Source organism: Natator depressus, chromosome 5 (genome assembly GCF_965152275.1).
Source record: "Natator depressus isolate rNatDep1 chromosome 5, rNatDep2.hap1, whole genome shotgun sequence".
In the NCBI taxonomy this organism is placed as follows: domain Eukaryota; kingdom Metazoa; phylum Chordata; order Testudines; family Cheloniidae; genus Natator; species Natator depressus.
In genome coordinates this window covers 61,037,648-61,055,240 of record NC_134238.1, presented here as the reverse complement: position 1 = coordinate 61,055,240, position 17,593 = coordinate 61,037,648, and the positions used below count along the sequence as shown (strand labels likewise).

General features: G+C 39.2%; 1 protein-coding gene across 1 annotated transcript in view; it reads right to left on the bottom strand.

Annotated features, from left to right (window-relative positions):
• LOC141987502 (endoplasmic reticulum aminopeptidase 2-like) overlaps positions 1-13,377 on the bottom strand; it is a 28,951-nt gene extending 15,574 nt beyond the window's left edge. Inside the window, exons 1-7 of the mRNA XM_074952879.1 lie at positions 12,839-13,377; positions 10,579-10,717; positions 9,568-9,702; positions 7,574-7,694; positions 5,372-5,526; positions 3,249-3,362; positions 3,026-3,157 (exon numbers count right to left, since the gene is read on the bottom strand). Coding sequence (XP_074808980.1) covers positions 3,026-3,157; positions 3,249-3,362; positions 5,372-5,526; positions 7,574-7,694; positions 9,568-9,702; positions 10,579-10,717; positions 12,839-13,335 — 1,293 coding nt within the window. The 5' untranslated portion in view covers positions 13,336-13,377. The remainder of the gene's footprint in view (positions 1-3,025; positions 3,158-3,248; positions 3,363-5,371; positions 5,527-7,573; positions 7,695-9,567; positions 9,703-10,578; positions 10,718-12,838) is intronic.
• Positions 13,378-17,593: the final 4,216 nt, after the last annotated feature.

The window sequence follows — 17,593 nt, the reverse complement described above, 5'->3', positions numbered from 1 at the left end:
AAAGGTGGATTTTGTCCTTCCTCAGCTCCCACATAGCTCCCTGCAGAAAATAATTTCTCCTTAGAGTTAAATTTAGTGCTGATCTATGCCCTGTTCAACTCTATTGACTTCATTGGGATTGGATAGAGTGTAAATCAGCACAGAATGTGACTCCCAAAGTAATTGATGGACCTAATATCTGACTGGACTTAGTCTCCCTGGCCAATAAAGCGGCACGAGTTGTGACCTCAGATGAAATTATGCATCCTGCCTGAAATAAAATGCTTTTGGTGATCAGTCAAAAGGAGTTTTAACTAGAGTGAGAAAAAAAGGAGAAAGACAACCCTGATGAAAGTCTGAGCAATAATCTAAGCAGAGATGTCAGTCAGCATAAAAATAAATACACTTGCCAATTCAAAATTATACTTAACAAAATTCTGAGTGTAACACTGACAAGCCAGCAAGTCAGAGTCACAGGCCAATTCACTTGTGTGTGAACATCAAAGAAATGCTAAGTGCACCAATTCACTCAAATGTTAATTTGGTTAAAAGGAAATGTGAATGATATTGTCTTCACCTTATCTGGAACCTGTTGAGTGCTACTGCACTATATATATATATATCCCTGTACTAAATTAACCCTAGATCAAAAGTGTGTGTTAACATTAAGATGAGAATTTACTAGATGAAAACTAATGAAGGATTGTTTCAGGCTATCACATTGTATTTACATTATGTCTACCCATCACACAAAATTGGAGCCTTGTAAATGTAAAAGATTGGTAACTTCAAATCATGGGTCTTTGTGTTTGACAGTGGAAATTCACAGACTCTGTTTGCATTTAATCAACAAAGGAAGAGCCCATGCAGTGAATGAATATGCCTGCCAGACTGCCTTCTATGGAAAGACACTATAAGAATGGATTCAGGGGTCGATTCTGTATCTCTGAACTGTTTTGGATTCTAACAGGGTGGAATACTGAACAAGTGGGCAGAGATCTCCAGAATTATTCTGGGTAACCCTGAGGAACTTTTGGAAATCTAGCAGATTACTACAACTCTATTATCATTTTGGATTTACAAACTTTAACTCACCTGTTAATGTATTTTACCTGCTTTAACTGCACAATAACTCTGATTTATTTTTCTTAGCTAATAAACCTTTAGTTAGTTTACTAGAGAAATTAGCTGCCAGTGTTGGTTTTGTGTAAAATCAAGAGTATCCATTGACTGGGTAGATGACTGATCCTTTGGGATTGGGAGTAACCTAATGTGAGGTGATTTTTGGTTTTAATAACCTTTCATCACAAAGTCTAGTTTGTCTGGGTGGCAAGATGCACTGGAGAGCCTAAAGGGACTGTTTGTGACTCCATGGTGAGATTAATACAGTAATCCAGGAGTGCACATTTGTTACTGGCTTGGTGAAATCTAATTACAGACTATGCTGCCAGTTTCGGGTGTCAGCCCTGTTTTCTGACAGTCTGACCTGAACCTCACACTCACAGCTGTGAGCTACTTCAGACAGCATGAGAGATTTTGTTCTTTAACATAAAGAAAATCTAACAATGCAACAGGACGTTACAGAATTCAAGTTGAAATTTGATCTTCAAGCTTCCTATTTTGCCTTCACTTTACACAAATGTATTCCCTTCTGGCCCCAAAAGTTTAAAATATTTTATGGTGATTTTTAGACAGCCATTAGCAAATGTCCTTCATTAAGATACTGTGAGGAAGTGTAACAGGGTACACTGAGTCAGGAGCTGACTCAGCGCCCTGTCACTGAAATCCTTGTCAGTATAGGTTAATTGGGACCTAACCACAAGATCAATTAACTAAGTAGAGCTATAGGGCTAATTTGAGGGGGAAGCACCTCTAGCTGTGGGGAACATATAAATTGAGAGGAAGGAAGCACAGAGAGGAAAGCTGAGAGCCCAAAGGAAGACAGAGGTGGGCAGGACTGACTGACTGCTGCTAGCTCTGTTCCCTTTCCCAGGAGCAAGTGGGGGAGCTGGCTGGGGGAGTGTAAATATATGTAAAAAGCTCTACAGGTGGTGGCCTGCTGTGGTGTGGTCTGTGGTTGAGGTCTGAAAGGACTCACAAGGGGACCACCCCTTGGCAGGAAGGCATTAACTATATAATCTTGTAAATTATTCGAACAGCTGTCCCATGTAAAGTTACTATTTTATTAGCTAATTGTTTTAGTTTCTTTCACAGCAGACAGATCATAAATTATAACAATTTAGAATAATTCGGCCAAGCATATAACTGTATTATGACAACTAAATGCAGACCAACTATAACACTCTGGTGTGAGAAAATGATAGATTTTAGCGCATTTGGAACCAAAACGTCACCACTCATTTTTTCCCCTTAGTATCAGCACCTTTTCTCTCCAAGTTGTAACTTACACATAGACAACGAGATTAAATAAACAAATTACTTTAGTTATTTTGACTGTTATAAGATGATTTAATTAAGAATTTATAGAACAAATGAGAAGCTACAGATGGAAATTCCATATTCACTAAGAGAAATGGAGAGACATGCTGAATTCTCTCTCTCTATAAACTTTAGGACACAATCCTGCAATGTGCAACTCTCTTTGAATTACAAAGCGCTGCATACCCCAGTTATCAGTGGAGTCAATGGGAGCTAAAGGCAAGATTGAGTCTTTATGGCTCAGTCCTTTACCCACCGAAGTGAACAGACATTTTGACATTTGTTACAATGGAATAATACCCGGCTATTAAAGTGCTTTTAGTCAAAAAACTTAATAAGGGTGTGATCTTGCAAGGTGCTGCCATTCTTCTGGTGTCAGTGGAAGGTGACGGTGCTTAGCATCATTCTGGAGGGCTCTTCGCAGTTTAGTTTAATCCTTAATCCCACGCCCCTCCTCCTCCCCCACACATACGTTTTGTTCTTTTATAAAGGCAAGTTGTTAATATGTCAATGCCAAGTTTCCTGTCTATGCTGCCTGTAACATTATAAACCAGTTATACAACTGAAAAAAAAATTGCCATTACATATGAATATGAAGCAGATTTACCTTGTCGTATGACACAGTATCAAACATTTCCTTGATCTGTGTTGGGTTTTCTGCTTTTGAAGATATGGGGCGAGATGAGTTCATAGAGTCTCTTCCCATTGCTGCAAAGCAGGTACCTAACAAATAATCATTCTGGAAGAGTAAAAAGATAGTAATTGTGTATTCGCTTCAGGAAAACCATATTGAATTATAAATGAAACAGGCTACAATTTACCATACATACCACTTGCAACTCTGGGTACGTGGCATCAACAGATATAAATTCCATGTATCGAGCAAACCCTTCATTCAGCCAGATGTCATTCCACCATTCCATGGTAACAAGATTACCGAACCACTAAAAATAGATTAAAATATATTTTCAGAAACAGATAAAGAAGATATAAAGGAATTAAGACAAATGGTTCATAAAGAAATAAAATGTTCATTAATGGGTCCCAGACAGAGAGGAAGAATAAAGAACTTCTTCCAACTAAATCAATAATATTACTTCTGACAGTGAGTATTTTAAAAGATGTACGTATGTCTGATTTCCAATTAATAGTGAAACATCTCTTCTCAGTCACAAAAAATTGGTAAGTACATTAACAATAAATCTATCAACAAGGCCAAATTCTGGCAAGAGCTGTGCCATGTCCAGTATCCCAACCCTAGTCTTACCCGGGACAGGATCTGGAATTGGGTCATTTCTTATTACATAAAACAATGATCCTACCACTCAGGAAATCACTCTAAGCATTCAGAAATCTATGCCATCAGTTATCAGCAAAAGTCATTCTCTAACATATGGCAATAAAATGGATGAGTGCAGGGCTCATCATTACTGCGTGTTGTTCATTTATCACACCAAATTCTTAATCACCAATTTCTTTTTATTTAAATAAATAATAAGGGGAGTATGTTAAATATGGTATACTATTAGGAAAGCCATTACAGGACGAGTACTTGAATCTCTTTTTGAACATAAACGAATGTCACAGGCATTCATCTTTAGAATGTTTCACTGGTTTTATAAAAAAGTGTTAGTTAAGGCCAAATCCTGCTTGCCTTACTGATATGAGTAATTTGTTTAAAGTCAATGGGACCACCCTCAGAACTCAGGTGAATAAGATTTGACCCAGAGTTTAGAAATACAGTAAATAAGATATTTAGTAAAGTAGCTTATGAGATATAGAGATATTTTCAATATGCTAGCTCAAACAAATAGTTAATTTCTGTAGCAGATACAGAAATTAACAATTGGAAATCTACACTAGTCCTTAATAAATCAAAGCCAGACTAATTTATGAATCAATAGAAAATCAGTTTTTAATGTCACTGCTTTACCATACTGTCATCAGTTAATCTGAAGCCTCTTGATGAATCATGGTATTAATTCCTTAAAATGCAGTTCTACTTTGCAAAGTATTCAAAAATGGCAACTTCTTACTCAATATACATGCTCCTTGCGTTCAGAATCATAGTTGTTTACTAAAGTGGCAAATATAAGGGTTTACAACGTTTGACACCTATTAGTATTGCAGAGCCAACATAGCAAAGAATTGGATTCTCTTCACTGATGTACATTGTCATTTCAGAGAGGGAAAATGTCTGTGTGGTTATATAACAAACAGATGATTAAAGAGATCTAGCTTAAATTCCCACCTCTGCGACTGACTTTTTATGTGATCTTGGGCAAGCAACTTTAAGCACAGAGCATCCAAATTTCACAATAACTTCAAACAGAGCGTGGGAGCTGAGTGCTTCTAAAAGTCAGGCACTTAACTTCTGTGTATCCCCGGTTCCCCACTTGTTAAGAGAAAAAAAGAAGCAATAAAACTTCCCCTGTCTTATAAGGGTTCTGTGTGAATAGTTTATTGTTTGTAAAATGCCTAGGTGCTTTAGTGATGGGGGCCATTTTAAGTGGATAGAATTTTTAACTAAGGCCAATCATTTACACTCAGCAAACCTTCTGAAAGCAGCAGAATTTCACTGTTTAACTAAGGGCATAATCTGGCCAGAAAGAACAGTATTTTCTTTCTTTTTGTTCATCATCACCATTAATAAAGGAACGTTTATTAATGGTGGTGATGAACAAAAAGAAAGAAAATAGTTTAACACTCAGATCTTAGGGTGAGTTTGCAGAACTGGTAATTAGAAAAAGACATCTTTTCTCCTCTAAAATGAGCACTTTTATGACTGACACATTAGAGACAATGTACATGGAATCCATACTGCCGTTTTTACAGAGCCAATTTTCAGAGCAGAAATACTTATTAATCAAAACAGCATTTTTATTTTTATCTATAACATATATCCTTCCATGTCCTGATGGACGTGCACAATAGATTATCCAAACTAGACTACCTGATGAGCAAGTTCATGTCCTATCACCATGGTAACCCAAAGTTTGTCAGAAGCTGAAGAAGTCTCAGGATCATAAAGCAGAGAAGTCTCTCTGTATGTGGTCAGGCCCCAGTTCTCCATGGCTCCTGACTGAAAGTCAGGGACAGCAACAAGATCTGAAAAGCAGTAGAACTTAATATACGTTGATATGTGGGACATTAGAATCATTGCTCAAGTCTAGTAGAGGAAATAGTAAATGAAAATGTCTCCATTATTGGTTTAATTCAGCTCCTGTTGAAACTGGTGGGAATCTTCTATTGACTTCAATGAGAGTTGATCAGGCAGTATGTGAATAGGTAACATGACAACCACATACTTAAATCTCTTCCAGCTACCAGAAATGCTTTGATGGTCTATTGCTTTCAATAGCTACAGGAACTTTCACCACACAGAGGAAGTACCTCTTTACAGTGCTTCCTGCCACCAAAAAATGATCAGAAGTGAAGTATCTTCCTGATATAGTATAATTTCTCTGTTATCAAAGAATAAATCCTGCGAAGAGAAGCAAGGCTTGCTCAAAGAGACTATTCTGTAATTGTTAATCTTTCCAAGAGCATGAGAAAGAGGATTTGGCCACTGTAAAGTAACTACTTCTGTTTATCACTTTTTTAAAAAATGGATTCCCTAATTTACCAAACCAAATATCTGTATTAATAATTAGGCAAAGCATCCTCAACCGTCCCCGAGGATCCTCATAATTGTTTAGCCCTAAGAACACCATTTGCAATCACTTCCCTCATTTATAAATCTCTGGTTCAGATATATAAATAAATAAAATAAATATACAAAAGCTAGGGAAATTGTGGAACTAACAGGATGCAGGTTATACGTCACTGCTCGAATATTTTACTTTTGCTGTATGCTTTCCCTCATTTTTCTGTATGTTTATTTCGATTGCAAGATCTTCATGGCAGGGATCTCATTTTCATACTTTTTAAGCACAGCACTTATAGATGCTATATATGACATAACACACTCCTGTATTCACACCCTACTCACTATTGTATTAATCTTTGTACACATGCCTTGTAAGGTACGATTTGAAAACTCATAATTTGGTGCTCAGTCTGGTCCTGATAAAATTTGTGTGGCAACATTGTGAAGTTATGAGATTCTCCTATATGATGTTATTAACATGTTCCAAACCTGACAGCCCTGCCCAAACATAAGTTGGCAAACAGGTCTGTCCTAAATAAAGGTATGCATGCTCTGCTTGTTTACAACTTAAATTCAAGTTAGAATAATCAAACAGGAAGGGAAGACAAAGTTCAAACAGGTGAAAAAAACAGAAGGGAATATTTTTCCACATATACTCTTTGGCTCCTGGTTCTCAGCTGGAAATGTTTTTAAGAGAGGAACTGAAACTATAAAAAGGAGGAACAAATACTTGAAGGCACTTCTCTCTCTCTCTCTCTTACTGCCTACCACATTCACTGTACTTGAAGAGACAGAGGAAGCAGCTGTTGGACTCTGGGGAAGGGGACCTGACCTACAGAAGTTGGTCAGCAAGGCTGCTGAAAGTACGTGGTGAGAAAATTTTGCTTTGAATATAATTTGTTAAGTTAGGCATTAATAAGCGTTCTATTTTTATTTTTCTTGTAACCATGTCTGACTTTTATGCCTCATTACTTGTATACACTTAAAATCTCTCTCTCTGTAGCTAATAAACTTGTTTTATCTGATCCAGTGTGTTCAAGTTGACATGTCTGAGTAACTCCATTTGGGGCAACAAGTTGTGCAAATATTATTTCCTTAAAGGACTAATGGACTCAGTATATTTGCACTGTCCAGGAGAGGGCTGGGAAGTATGGGATATATGTATCTGGGGGGGAAACCGAGAATGGGCATGTACTGGGTTCACCCTGTGGTAAACTAAGGTTGGTAATAGCTGAGGTGTGGTTGGCTGGCTATAGCACACACATAGACATAGCTGGGAGTGACTTACATGCTGGAGTCTGTTTGTGAGCAGCAAGGCATTGTAAAGGGCACCCTAGGTTACAGAGCAGGAGTGACACAGCTACTCATTAGTCTGGATTGTTCCCTGCTATGACACACTATATAAATAAAAAGTAACGATAAATAAATAATAATAGGCTCAAATTTACTTACCATCTTACAACCTCGTGTTTTATTGAACATTAGGCATAGGTTTCACCAAATTACCTTGTTTTGGGAGAGGGTAATAGATACCAAAATATTGCTCATAGAATTCCAATATCTTTATGGCAGCTTCCAGTGCATAATGAGCTTGATTCAGTTTCTCTGGAGTGACATACACTGACACCTGTTGAATAAATACAATATATACAACTACATGAAATATGGCTTAAATAAAGCAGTTGTTTGGCTGCTTTTCACTTCCTTTGAATTTAGTTTAAGAATGCAAAATGCAGAGTAAGAACTATGGGCTGGATCCACAAAAGGACTTAGGCATTGTGACTGTCTACGTTTCAATGCATAACTTTTAGCCGACTAGAAAAATCATTGGAACAGCAATGCAATACACAAAGCCTGAGTTAGGTGCTTAGGTTCCCTGTATAATAAATGGGGAAAACTAGGTGCCAAAGAATAGTATTCACAAAAGCCCGTATCCTAGCCACTGAAACTAGCCAATGGGAGATGCTGAGGAAAGGGGTGTATTCTAAGCCCACCCTTCTCACAGAGCTAGGCACCCAAGTCCAGGCTGCAGGGAGGTACTTAGCTCTGCTAGTGGTCCACAGCCAGAAACCCTCTCCTGGTATCAGGTTCTTAGCCACTTAAGTCATTTCTTGTGAAAATGAGTTAGATATGTGCCTTACTCCACAAAAAACAATCAGATGAGGAGATGGGGGTGCCTACCATATAACATTTAGCCCAGTGGTTAGAGCACTCACCTGCGATGTGGGAGACCCAGACTCAATTCCCTACTCTGCTTGAGGAGAAACGATTTGAACAGAGGTCTCCTACACCAGTCAGATGTGTGCCCTAACCACCCTTGGGCTATTCTGATGTGGAGCTCCCCGAATCTCTCCTGTTGAAGCTGATCCACTTTGGATAGATTTTTAAAGAGTCATTAGGTGAGAGAGAGAATGACTCTGTAGCCTGATGGTTAGGGCACCCACCTGGGAGGTGGAAAACCTGAGGTCCAGTCCCCGTTTCAGTAATTAAGTATTTATCCAAAGTGGAACCACTTCAAAAGGAGAGATTGAGGGAGCCTGACATCAGAAAAGCCCATAACACAGTGGGTGAAGTACTCTCCTGAGAGATGTGGGAGACCCCTGTTCAAATCATCTCTCTCACTCGGGGGGAGGGAGGAAAGGAACCCAGGTCTCCCACATCCCAGGTGAGTGCTCTAACCACTGGATTAAAAGTTATAATGCGGGTGGTGGCAGCACCATCTCCTCCTCATGCTAGATTTTGAATGGGACCTGATCAGGTAGCATGCCTACCAGATTGGGCCCCACAGATGAGGTTGGTGCTCCTCCATTTATCTTAACAGTTCATGCATCACACAGAGGCTTAGGCGGGAGATAGACATCCAGATGCTTAGAGCGAGACAGCAGTATGCATGCCCAGAAACAGAAACTTAGGCATCTACAGGACTTTTACAGTGAAAATATAGGCAACTGAATAAGTTTAGGCACCTACAGCATTAGGAGGCAGTGAGCAGTGGATTGCAGGTGTGACTAAAACTTGGACTTAGGTGCCTAACTACCTTTGTGGATCTGCACCTATGCCATCTTGCTATGGCAAGATGAAGCATGTGTACTTGTCCAGATCCCATGAGCAAAATTTGCTGCACTGAGAACACACCAATAAACAACCAACATTCCATACCTTCTTATCCACTTTCTACATCTTCAGTATAGCTGGCAGGACCTTGATGTGGTCTGTTGGTTATACTGTGGATTTTAGTTGGGTGAACCCTGGATTTGATTCCTAAAAGTTCAACAAAGGCTAGGACCATTGTGTAGGCAGCATCCCCAAACTGTTGGAAGGTAAAAGTTACTTGATTTGCACTGCACATTGCTGACCCTTTTAGCCAAGTAAAGAGCATTGCTGACAGGTTCTGAAAGTAAGTCCAATGGTTAAGTCTGAGTGATCTATGCTGGCCACGGAAGGAAGGGAAATGGATGGTTTCTCAATTGAATATATATATAATCACATTTAAAACCTACCTTAATTCCAGATGAAGTTGTACCACTGACTGACTGGAAATCACTAACTATAAATGCTACCAAGTAGGTGCTCATTTTTACACTCTCTGCAAAGTGATCTTCAAACAGGTTGTTGTCTAGCTTTAGAGTCTTTACCTAGAAAACATGAATTGGGACAGACCACATATACTCAGTTCTGCTTCTAGTATGTAGATGCATTTCATTTTTCAATAAAACTGCCAGCTGTTCTTTGTAAGACTGTTCAACATATATTATCCAATGTGAAAGTTAAGCGGGAACTTAGGCAAGCACTGCGAGATGGGGTAAATTACCTGCCTAACCTTCCTGTAGCTGAAGGATAGAATAATCAGGGCTGGTGAGTAAAGGGCCAATGATCAGCTCAGAGATTTTTTTATTTTTAATATAGGACATAATAATAATATAGGATTTGCCATACCAGATGATCAGACTATTGGTTCATCAAATCAAAATATCCTGCCTGTGACAATAGTCCATACCTGATATTTCAGAGGAAGGCAGATAAATGTTTTTTGCAATGTTCCTTCCTGCTTTGCTAAATTTCTTCCTGTCCCCTGTCAGTAATCAGTTTATGCCCTGAAGCGTGATTCATACATTCAGATTTTAAGGCCATCTAGTCTGACCTCTTGAATAACACAGGCCATGAGATTTGATTACTGTTATTTTAGCATATATAATTATAGATGCTGCTAAAGAGGTCACAAAATTACCCATCCATGGTATCTGCCTCTGACATTCTACAGCAGTGAATTCCTCAGGCTGATGCTGCATGAAGAATTATTTCTTTGAATTAGTTCTATATACCCCCTTATTCTCATATTATTGACAATGTAAAAACAAGGGGCAAAACAACTCTTTGCTTGATATAAGGAAATCACAGGCCCACCTTATTTGGTCTCATATAAACACATGAATAGCAACCACCCAATAAAGAGAGGAAGAAAATACATACATGGGTGCAAAGCACTTGAGGATACGACTGAAAAAATTCACCTTTGGCATATTAGATAGTGCACTATGTTGCCCATCCCTCCGAATCTTTATTGTATAATTTGCCTTAAAGGATGGTTCATCAAAACATGGAAATGCCATGCGGGCTGAAGTAGGTTCAAAATGAGTAGAAGCCAACAATCTGAAAGGAGACAGCAAGCAGCAGAATTTGCAAGAAAAGTGTTTTTCTTTACCAAGGTAAATTAATAAATCAAAACTCATTCAACATTCACTTGATAGCCTATAAGGAAAATTGCTTGCTTAAAGGAAATCTAAACAGTAAGGTAGCTGTAGAGACTTTTCAAAGCACTTAGTGGGTGCTGTCCTTGAGGCACCATAGCTCAGAACCTCAATTGTATTTAGGCACCTAACTCCCATTGATTTCAGTGGGAGTTAGGCACCTATATATCTTTGAGAATCCTGTCATTTGTTGTAACTGGGTCAGGAGAAAACTGTATTGTAACTAGGTTCTCTGACCATGACAAAATCCTGATACCAGGTCACAGTACAATTGTCCCCTGTCAAAATTACAAAATGGTTAAGTCATAAGAGAGACAGATCTGAACTATGTATCCATGCTGCCACTGAGGCTATTTTTGATTCTTCAGAATAACATGTAATCTGATTAGAGAGACTAGGTGGGTGAGGTAATCTCTTTATCTCACCAACAGAATTTGATTCAATAAGTAGGGCCCTACCAAATTCATGGCCAAGAAAAACCTCGTCACATACCATGAAATCTGATCTTTCTCCATGAAATCTGGTTTTTTTGGTGTGCTTTTACTATATACTATAAAGATTTAATGGGGGAGACCAGCATTTCTCAAATTGGGGGTCCTGACCCAAAAGGGAGTTGCAGGGGTGTCGCAAGGTTATTTTAAGGGGAGGGGTCATGGTATTGCCACCCTTACTTCTGCACTGCTTTCAGAGCTGGGCAGCTGGAGAGCTGTTGGTCGGGCACCCAGCTGTGAAGGCAGTGTCCCACCAGCAGCAGCGCAGAAGTAAGGATGGCAATACTACACCATGCCACCTTTACTTCTGTGCTGCTCTGGCGGCGGCGGCTTTGCCTTCAGAGCTGGGCTCCTGGCCAGCAGCTGCTGCTCCCCAGCTGCCCAGCTCTGAAGGCAGCGCTGCCGCCAGCAACGGCGCAGAAGTAAGGGTAGCAGTATTGCAACCCCCCCTACAATAACCTTGTGACACACACCCACAACTCCTTTTTTGGTCAGGATTCTGACAATTACAACACCGTGAAATTTCAGATTTAAATAGCTGAAATCATGAAATTTATGATTTTTTAAATCCTATGACCATGAAATTGACCAAAATGGACTCTGAATTTAGTAGGGCCCTACCAATAAGACAAGCTTTCAAGCTTGTCTCCAACAGAAATTGATCCAATAAAAGATATTACCTCACCCACCTAATCTCTCTCATATCCCAGGACCAAAATGGCGACAAGCCACAGCATAAAACATATAATTACAGAAGAAGTATTTGAAAAGTGAGATTCTCCTCACCCCTTTGGAACAATTAATTAGGAATTACTTATCAAGTCCAACAGAAATTGGTAACTCCGAGATGCTTATAAAGCGCATAGTGGAAGATGGTGAAAAGTTTATGAAGATGTACCCTTATCTAGAGAGAGTAACATTTTCAAAAGCACCTAAGTGATTTAAGAGCTTACGCCCAATTTACTTTAATTAATTGCCTCTCAGTGATTCTTGACAGCTGACTAAAATTTCCATTGATGTCACTGCAAGTCTCATACTAGAATCAAGATCAGATTATGAAATTGAAATCTATACTTTAGACAACATATTCACTGTTGGAGTAGAATGGAGTAGTATTTTACCCTAAAAGTGTATTAATTGAGGTTGATATAGTAATCAGTTCTTACAGTTTCTATTTAAATAGAGCTTTGGAATAATTGTTGGTTTATATTGTTGCTGTATTTTTTCTTTTCTGACTTTATGAAAAAAATTAATATTAAATAGTTATTTTTTTCAAAAAATCAGAAAAGAAAAAAAAACAGCAACAATAAAAACCAACAATTATGGTGTGGGAGACATTATTACATGAAGAGAGTGGAATACAACAATAGCAGTATTAATGTACAGCAAACAAAATAAAACCCTTAGAGATAAAAAGTCAGCATGTTATTAAACTATTATAGCATTATTTTCTCCAGTTTAAAGTACAAGAGCTTTATACTGAGAAGATCAATATAAAATAGGGTATGAAGTCTTCTGTAGCCTTTATTTACCTTGTTTGACCATCCTTAGTTTTGTAAGTACTTTTATAAAAGCCATAGAAACCGTCTGAAAGATTGGCAATATAGTTTATAGAAAGGAAATACTTCTTATCCACCAGCAATGGCTCAGCATATAGAAAGGCAATTTGCTCATGGGGTGGGTATTCCAAAACTTTCATTTGTTTTAAATCTGCTTGGGTCTTTCCATTTTCCTCCTCAATAGCTGCACTGGTGATTTCCAGATGTTTGCTATGTAAAACTATGGTGCTAGTTTCATGTACCACAGTGACTTGAATCTTCACAGATCCCATGAATATTAATGAAGTCAGATTCGGGTGAATTAGAAGGTCATAATGGACTGGAAGAATCCAATCAGGGAGCCTTAATTTATTCCACGGAAATGGCTGTCCATTTGTTGCTATAGGAAAAGATGTGTTTTCACTGCTTCTTTCTCCACTGAGGGCATAATTAATTCCAACAAAGTTCAAAATGTGTAATATCAATAGCATTGCCACCAGCCACTGAAATGTTGTCGTTGTTCATAGGATTTGGTATTTTAGCTACTTCAACATTTTATTCTAACACTCAAAAACAAAAACAAAAAAAATAAACAAAAACACACATCTTCTGTCTAGCGGAGACTTTCTTGACTGCTTATCCTGAAAGGCAGAAAAGGACCAATATGAGCACTCTGTATATGTACAATCAAGTTATTTGGGGCAGAACCTGACTTATTTTAAAAATGTGTTAACGTTGCTCTGACAACTAGTAGGGATTTTACGCATCATGGACCCAATCCTGCAATCCAATCCATGCTGGTGCAGGGGTCTGCCAGCATGGCTCTGATTGCAGGATCCAGACACATGTTTTTAAGTATTGTGTTCCATGTTCAGGTGAAGGCATCATTAAGAGTTGATTTTCACAAACTGTGATACTCAGAAATGTGTGCAACTGTATGTATAGTTATCACAGCTATGTGAGAGTGCAAGATATTTGAATGAATTTTTTGTGCATTGGAGGGGGAAAACCTCCCAATAATTCTTTAAAATTCTGTTTGGCTCTTCCTGCTTTGTTTTTGCTTTTGTATTTAGCACTGCCTTACCTATGTTTAAACAATGCAAGATTAAAATAAGAAATGTTGGGTTCCTCCAATTGTGAACTTGGATGATGAAAAGATTTAGCATCCCCTTAGCAGCCATGAAAATGAAGATGCAGCAAGCAGCCCTGAGAAACTAAGTAGGGCCCTTCCAAACAACCCAAATTCAGTACCAGAGTACCCAGTGCCACAGACCAGGCTGTTTTTTCAGCAGCAACAGAGAGCCAAATGTCAGACATCAGGACCCCTGCGAATGATGCTGCTCTAGCTTGGGTGCAGACATTTTTCTGCCTAAATGAATGTCAGTCAACCACCAAAGAAATTTTAAGAGCTGTGCAACTCTGACACGCGTCTGCTTAACAGCTCTGGTATGGAGCTCAGCTACAGGGAAGAGTCCAAGACACTTGGTCAAAGAAACCTGTGATTTGCTTTAAGACACTTTATAATTAAGGCTATGATTTTTTCCATGGAGGTCGCAGAAGTCACAGAATCTGTGACTTCCTGTGACCTCCGTGAATTCAGCCCTGTCAGCCAGGAGCTGCAGGGTCTCCTCGTCGCCTGCTCCAGCAGGAGGACCCCACAGTTCCCCGTGGACGTAGGAGCTGGGTGCCCCCTGGAGCTGCCAGCCGCTGCGGGCAGCAGGGCCGCAGCTCCTGTATGCCGTGGGCAGCAGGGGCCCCCCACAGCTCCTGGCCAATGTGGGCGCTCCCCGGAGCTCCTGGCTGCCATGGAGGGTAGGGTACCCTAGAGCTCCGAGCTGCCACAGGCGCTGTGGGTCCTTCAAAACTCCCAGCCACTGTGGGTGGCGGGGGTACCCTGGACCTCCGAGCTAGGGGACCCTGAAGCTCTGAATCTCTACAGGCAGTAGGGGCCCCCAGCGCTGGGAGCAGCTCCCAGCGCTGGGAGCAGCCCCGGTAGCTACCCAACCTCTACAGGTGGTGTGGGGACCCCACAGCTGAGCACCCCATTTTGTCAGGGATATTTTTATTAAAAGTCAGGGATAGGTCACAGACTTCCATGAATTTTTCTTTATTGCCCGTGACCTGTCCGTGTCTTATACTAAAAATATCCCTGACAAAATCTTAGCCTTATTTATGTTTATAAGTACAAGTTATATAGGTTAGATAAAATTGAAGGCTCAAAACTGCAAAGTCACTCTTAGAAGCACAAATTGTACTTAAAATGCTCAGAGGACAGAATACCAATCAAACTGTGCACCAATGACCCACACTAAAAATCCGCAACCAATTCAGTTAAACATTGTCTGTTTGTTACAAATCATCAGGGCTCCACTTTTAAGCCTCAGTACCTGACTGTTTTTAATTTGTTTCCCAGAATAATAGAAGTAAAACTATTGAAATTGTATTTTGTACTCTTGCTTACAAAAGTTATTTTAATGTGAAGCTGAGTGAATAAAGAGATCTTCAGTTTTACATATGTTTTATTATTTTTTACAGTTTCAGCTCACATTTTATATTCATTCATTTATGAAAGACATTTTGCAAATAGTTACAAGTTATCAGGAAAAAAAACAAAGCAACAGTAATTCCCAAGATTTAATGGTGAATGGAAAAATCTCCAAAATTGTCTTTATCAGTGAATAAAGAACTATGATAATTGTGATGGTCTATTGCCTCCCCTTAAGTATTTGCTATATGCGCCAAACGCTGTTTGCTGGCTCTAAGATCTTAGTCTGGGTTTCCCGCCACCCCCTCCCCCGTGCAGAGGGCACAGCAGAAGGTTTACACACCACTAAAATCTCACTTAAGGCTCTAGCTCAGGCTCTCACACATCCTAGGGAATGCTCATGTTTAAAGTAAATCATAAGGTTTTGTGCCTTGCTGATCAGGGCCTACTCTTTGAAAGACGATTTAAGTGCTGCACAGGCCTTCTGATGGCCCTCTGCACAGAGTGAATTTCACCCTCAGTGGCTGATTGTTTTAGTCTTTCTGAAACCAGTAAAAGAGGCCTAGGATAACATAAACATTTTAAAATCCAGTAAAAATAAAATACAGAACATAAATAGAACAAGCAAATAGGTGCTACAGTACATTACCGTCTCATCTACCATCTCATCTCTTTCTTTAACCGTACAGAAGGCAGAACTGTCCTTTTATTTTCAGTTTCTTTTCAGTTTGTCGTCACCCACTCTTGTTGAGACAAGAGTAGGAAAATAGCCACCTCTTGTGGATGCCAATTGAAAGATTTTTAACTTTTCAGAAACAACTTTGCAATATTTTATCAAAATACAATCTGCTGTCCTATACTTAGTTATTTGTGAAACAAATGCATATATATGCTTTTTCTTCGCAGCTATCCCTGAAACAGACTGAAACGGTAGTAAAACTGCTTTTAAGGCATTAAAAGTAAAGATGTGTACTGAGGGCTTACATTTGAGGAAGCTTTAAAAATAGAAAAGGAATAGGACTTAGGCACTTACCCCCTTCCCAAGCTCATTTCAAAATCCTAGACTTAAAAAAAACCAACAACCTTGAAATCTGTACTGTTGAGTTTTATTTTAAACTGAAGTCAAAGGTCTGACGATCTACTCCAATGGAATTTTCCTCCCAAAAGACAGTTATAATCATGGGCTGTCTTCCCTATTTCTGCATAGGATTTTTGTTCTATTGCCAAACAAACAGCAATTTCTGAAACCATAACATTTGGTCATTAATTGTGCAGCAGAGAAATACTGATGTTATTGGTCAGTGCAGTATTTTTCATAAAACTGTTCTGAAAAACAGTGCACTTGTTAGAAAAACAAAATCAGTATGGTATGAAGAACACTTCTCCATTTTTGACAAAGAAAGGAATCCTAGTGAATTTATATCAGCGGGTGACATAGCTAGAGAAAGGCCTCAAGCCAAGGACTGTCATACTAATCATATTGTGTAGGTATCAGAGGAACTATAGAAAGTGCTATTATGCCCAATGATCACAGAAAAAACTAGGCTTGGCTACCAAGTTTCAGTCATGAAGTCAAACCATTCATAGTTACATATTGCAGCTATTTCTACTTGACAGTATGGCCCACACCACTGTCTCTTGGAGATAAGCAGACATTTTAATAAAAAATTCAATAACGCAAACTATTTCAACTCCCCCTCCCCCCCAATATCAGTACTTCAGGATTAACAAAAAATTGAGGCAGCCGTGATTCCCATATTGGTATGGGCACTGGATAGTATAAATCAATAGTATGTTTTCAGTTGTGTAAAATGATGCAGGGACCTGGGGAAAGTTCTGAAAAAGAATGCATCTCAAGGCGGCTAGCTACTGAAGAGAAAGCAAGCTACTGCCAGAAATTTTTTGGGAAGAGTTTGTCTATCCATAGGTATCTAGATGTTTATAACCGGCTCATCCCCATGTTACTGAGCATCTGTATAAAAATGCTGCATGTAACTTGTAAGCAACTAGTTTTGTTGCCATAGCTGCTCAAAAGTTTTTACGCATCAGCAACTTGGAACCCTGATAAACACCTGTTGCTTCTGATTCTCCATAAAGGCCTCAAAGGCTACAGACACCTGTTAGACAAGACCCAGATTAAAGAGAGAGAGAGAGGTGTGGGGGGCATATGAGATTGTACAGCTGTATATCTTTTAAAGCTACATTGATGACCAGAGTCACTGTTCTCCAAGATTAAAGTGATTTGAAGCCCTAGTGCCCAGCTA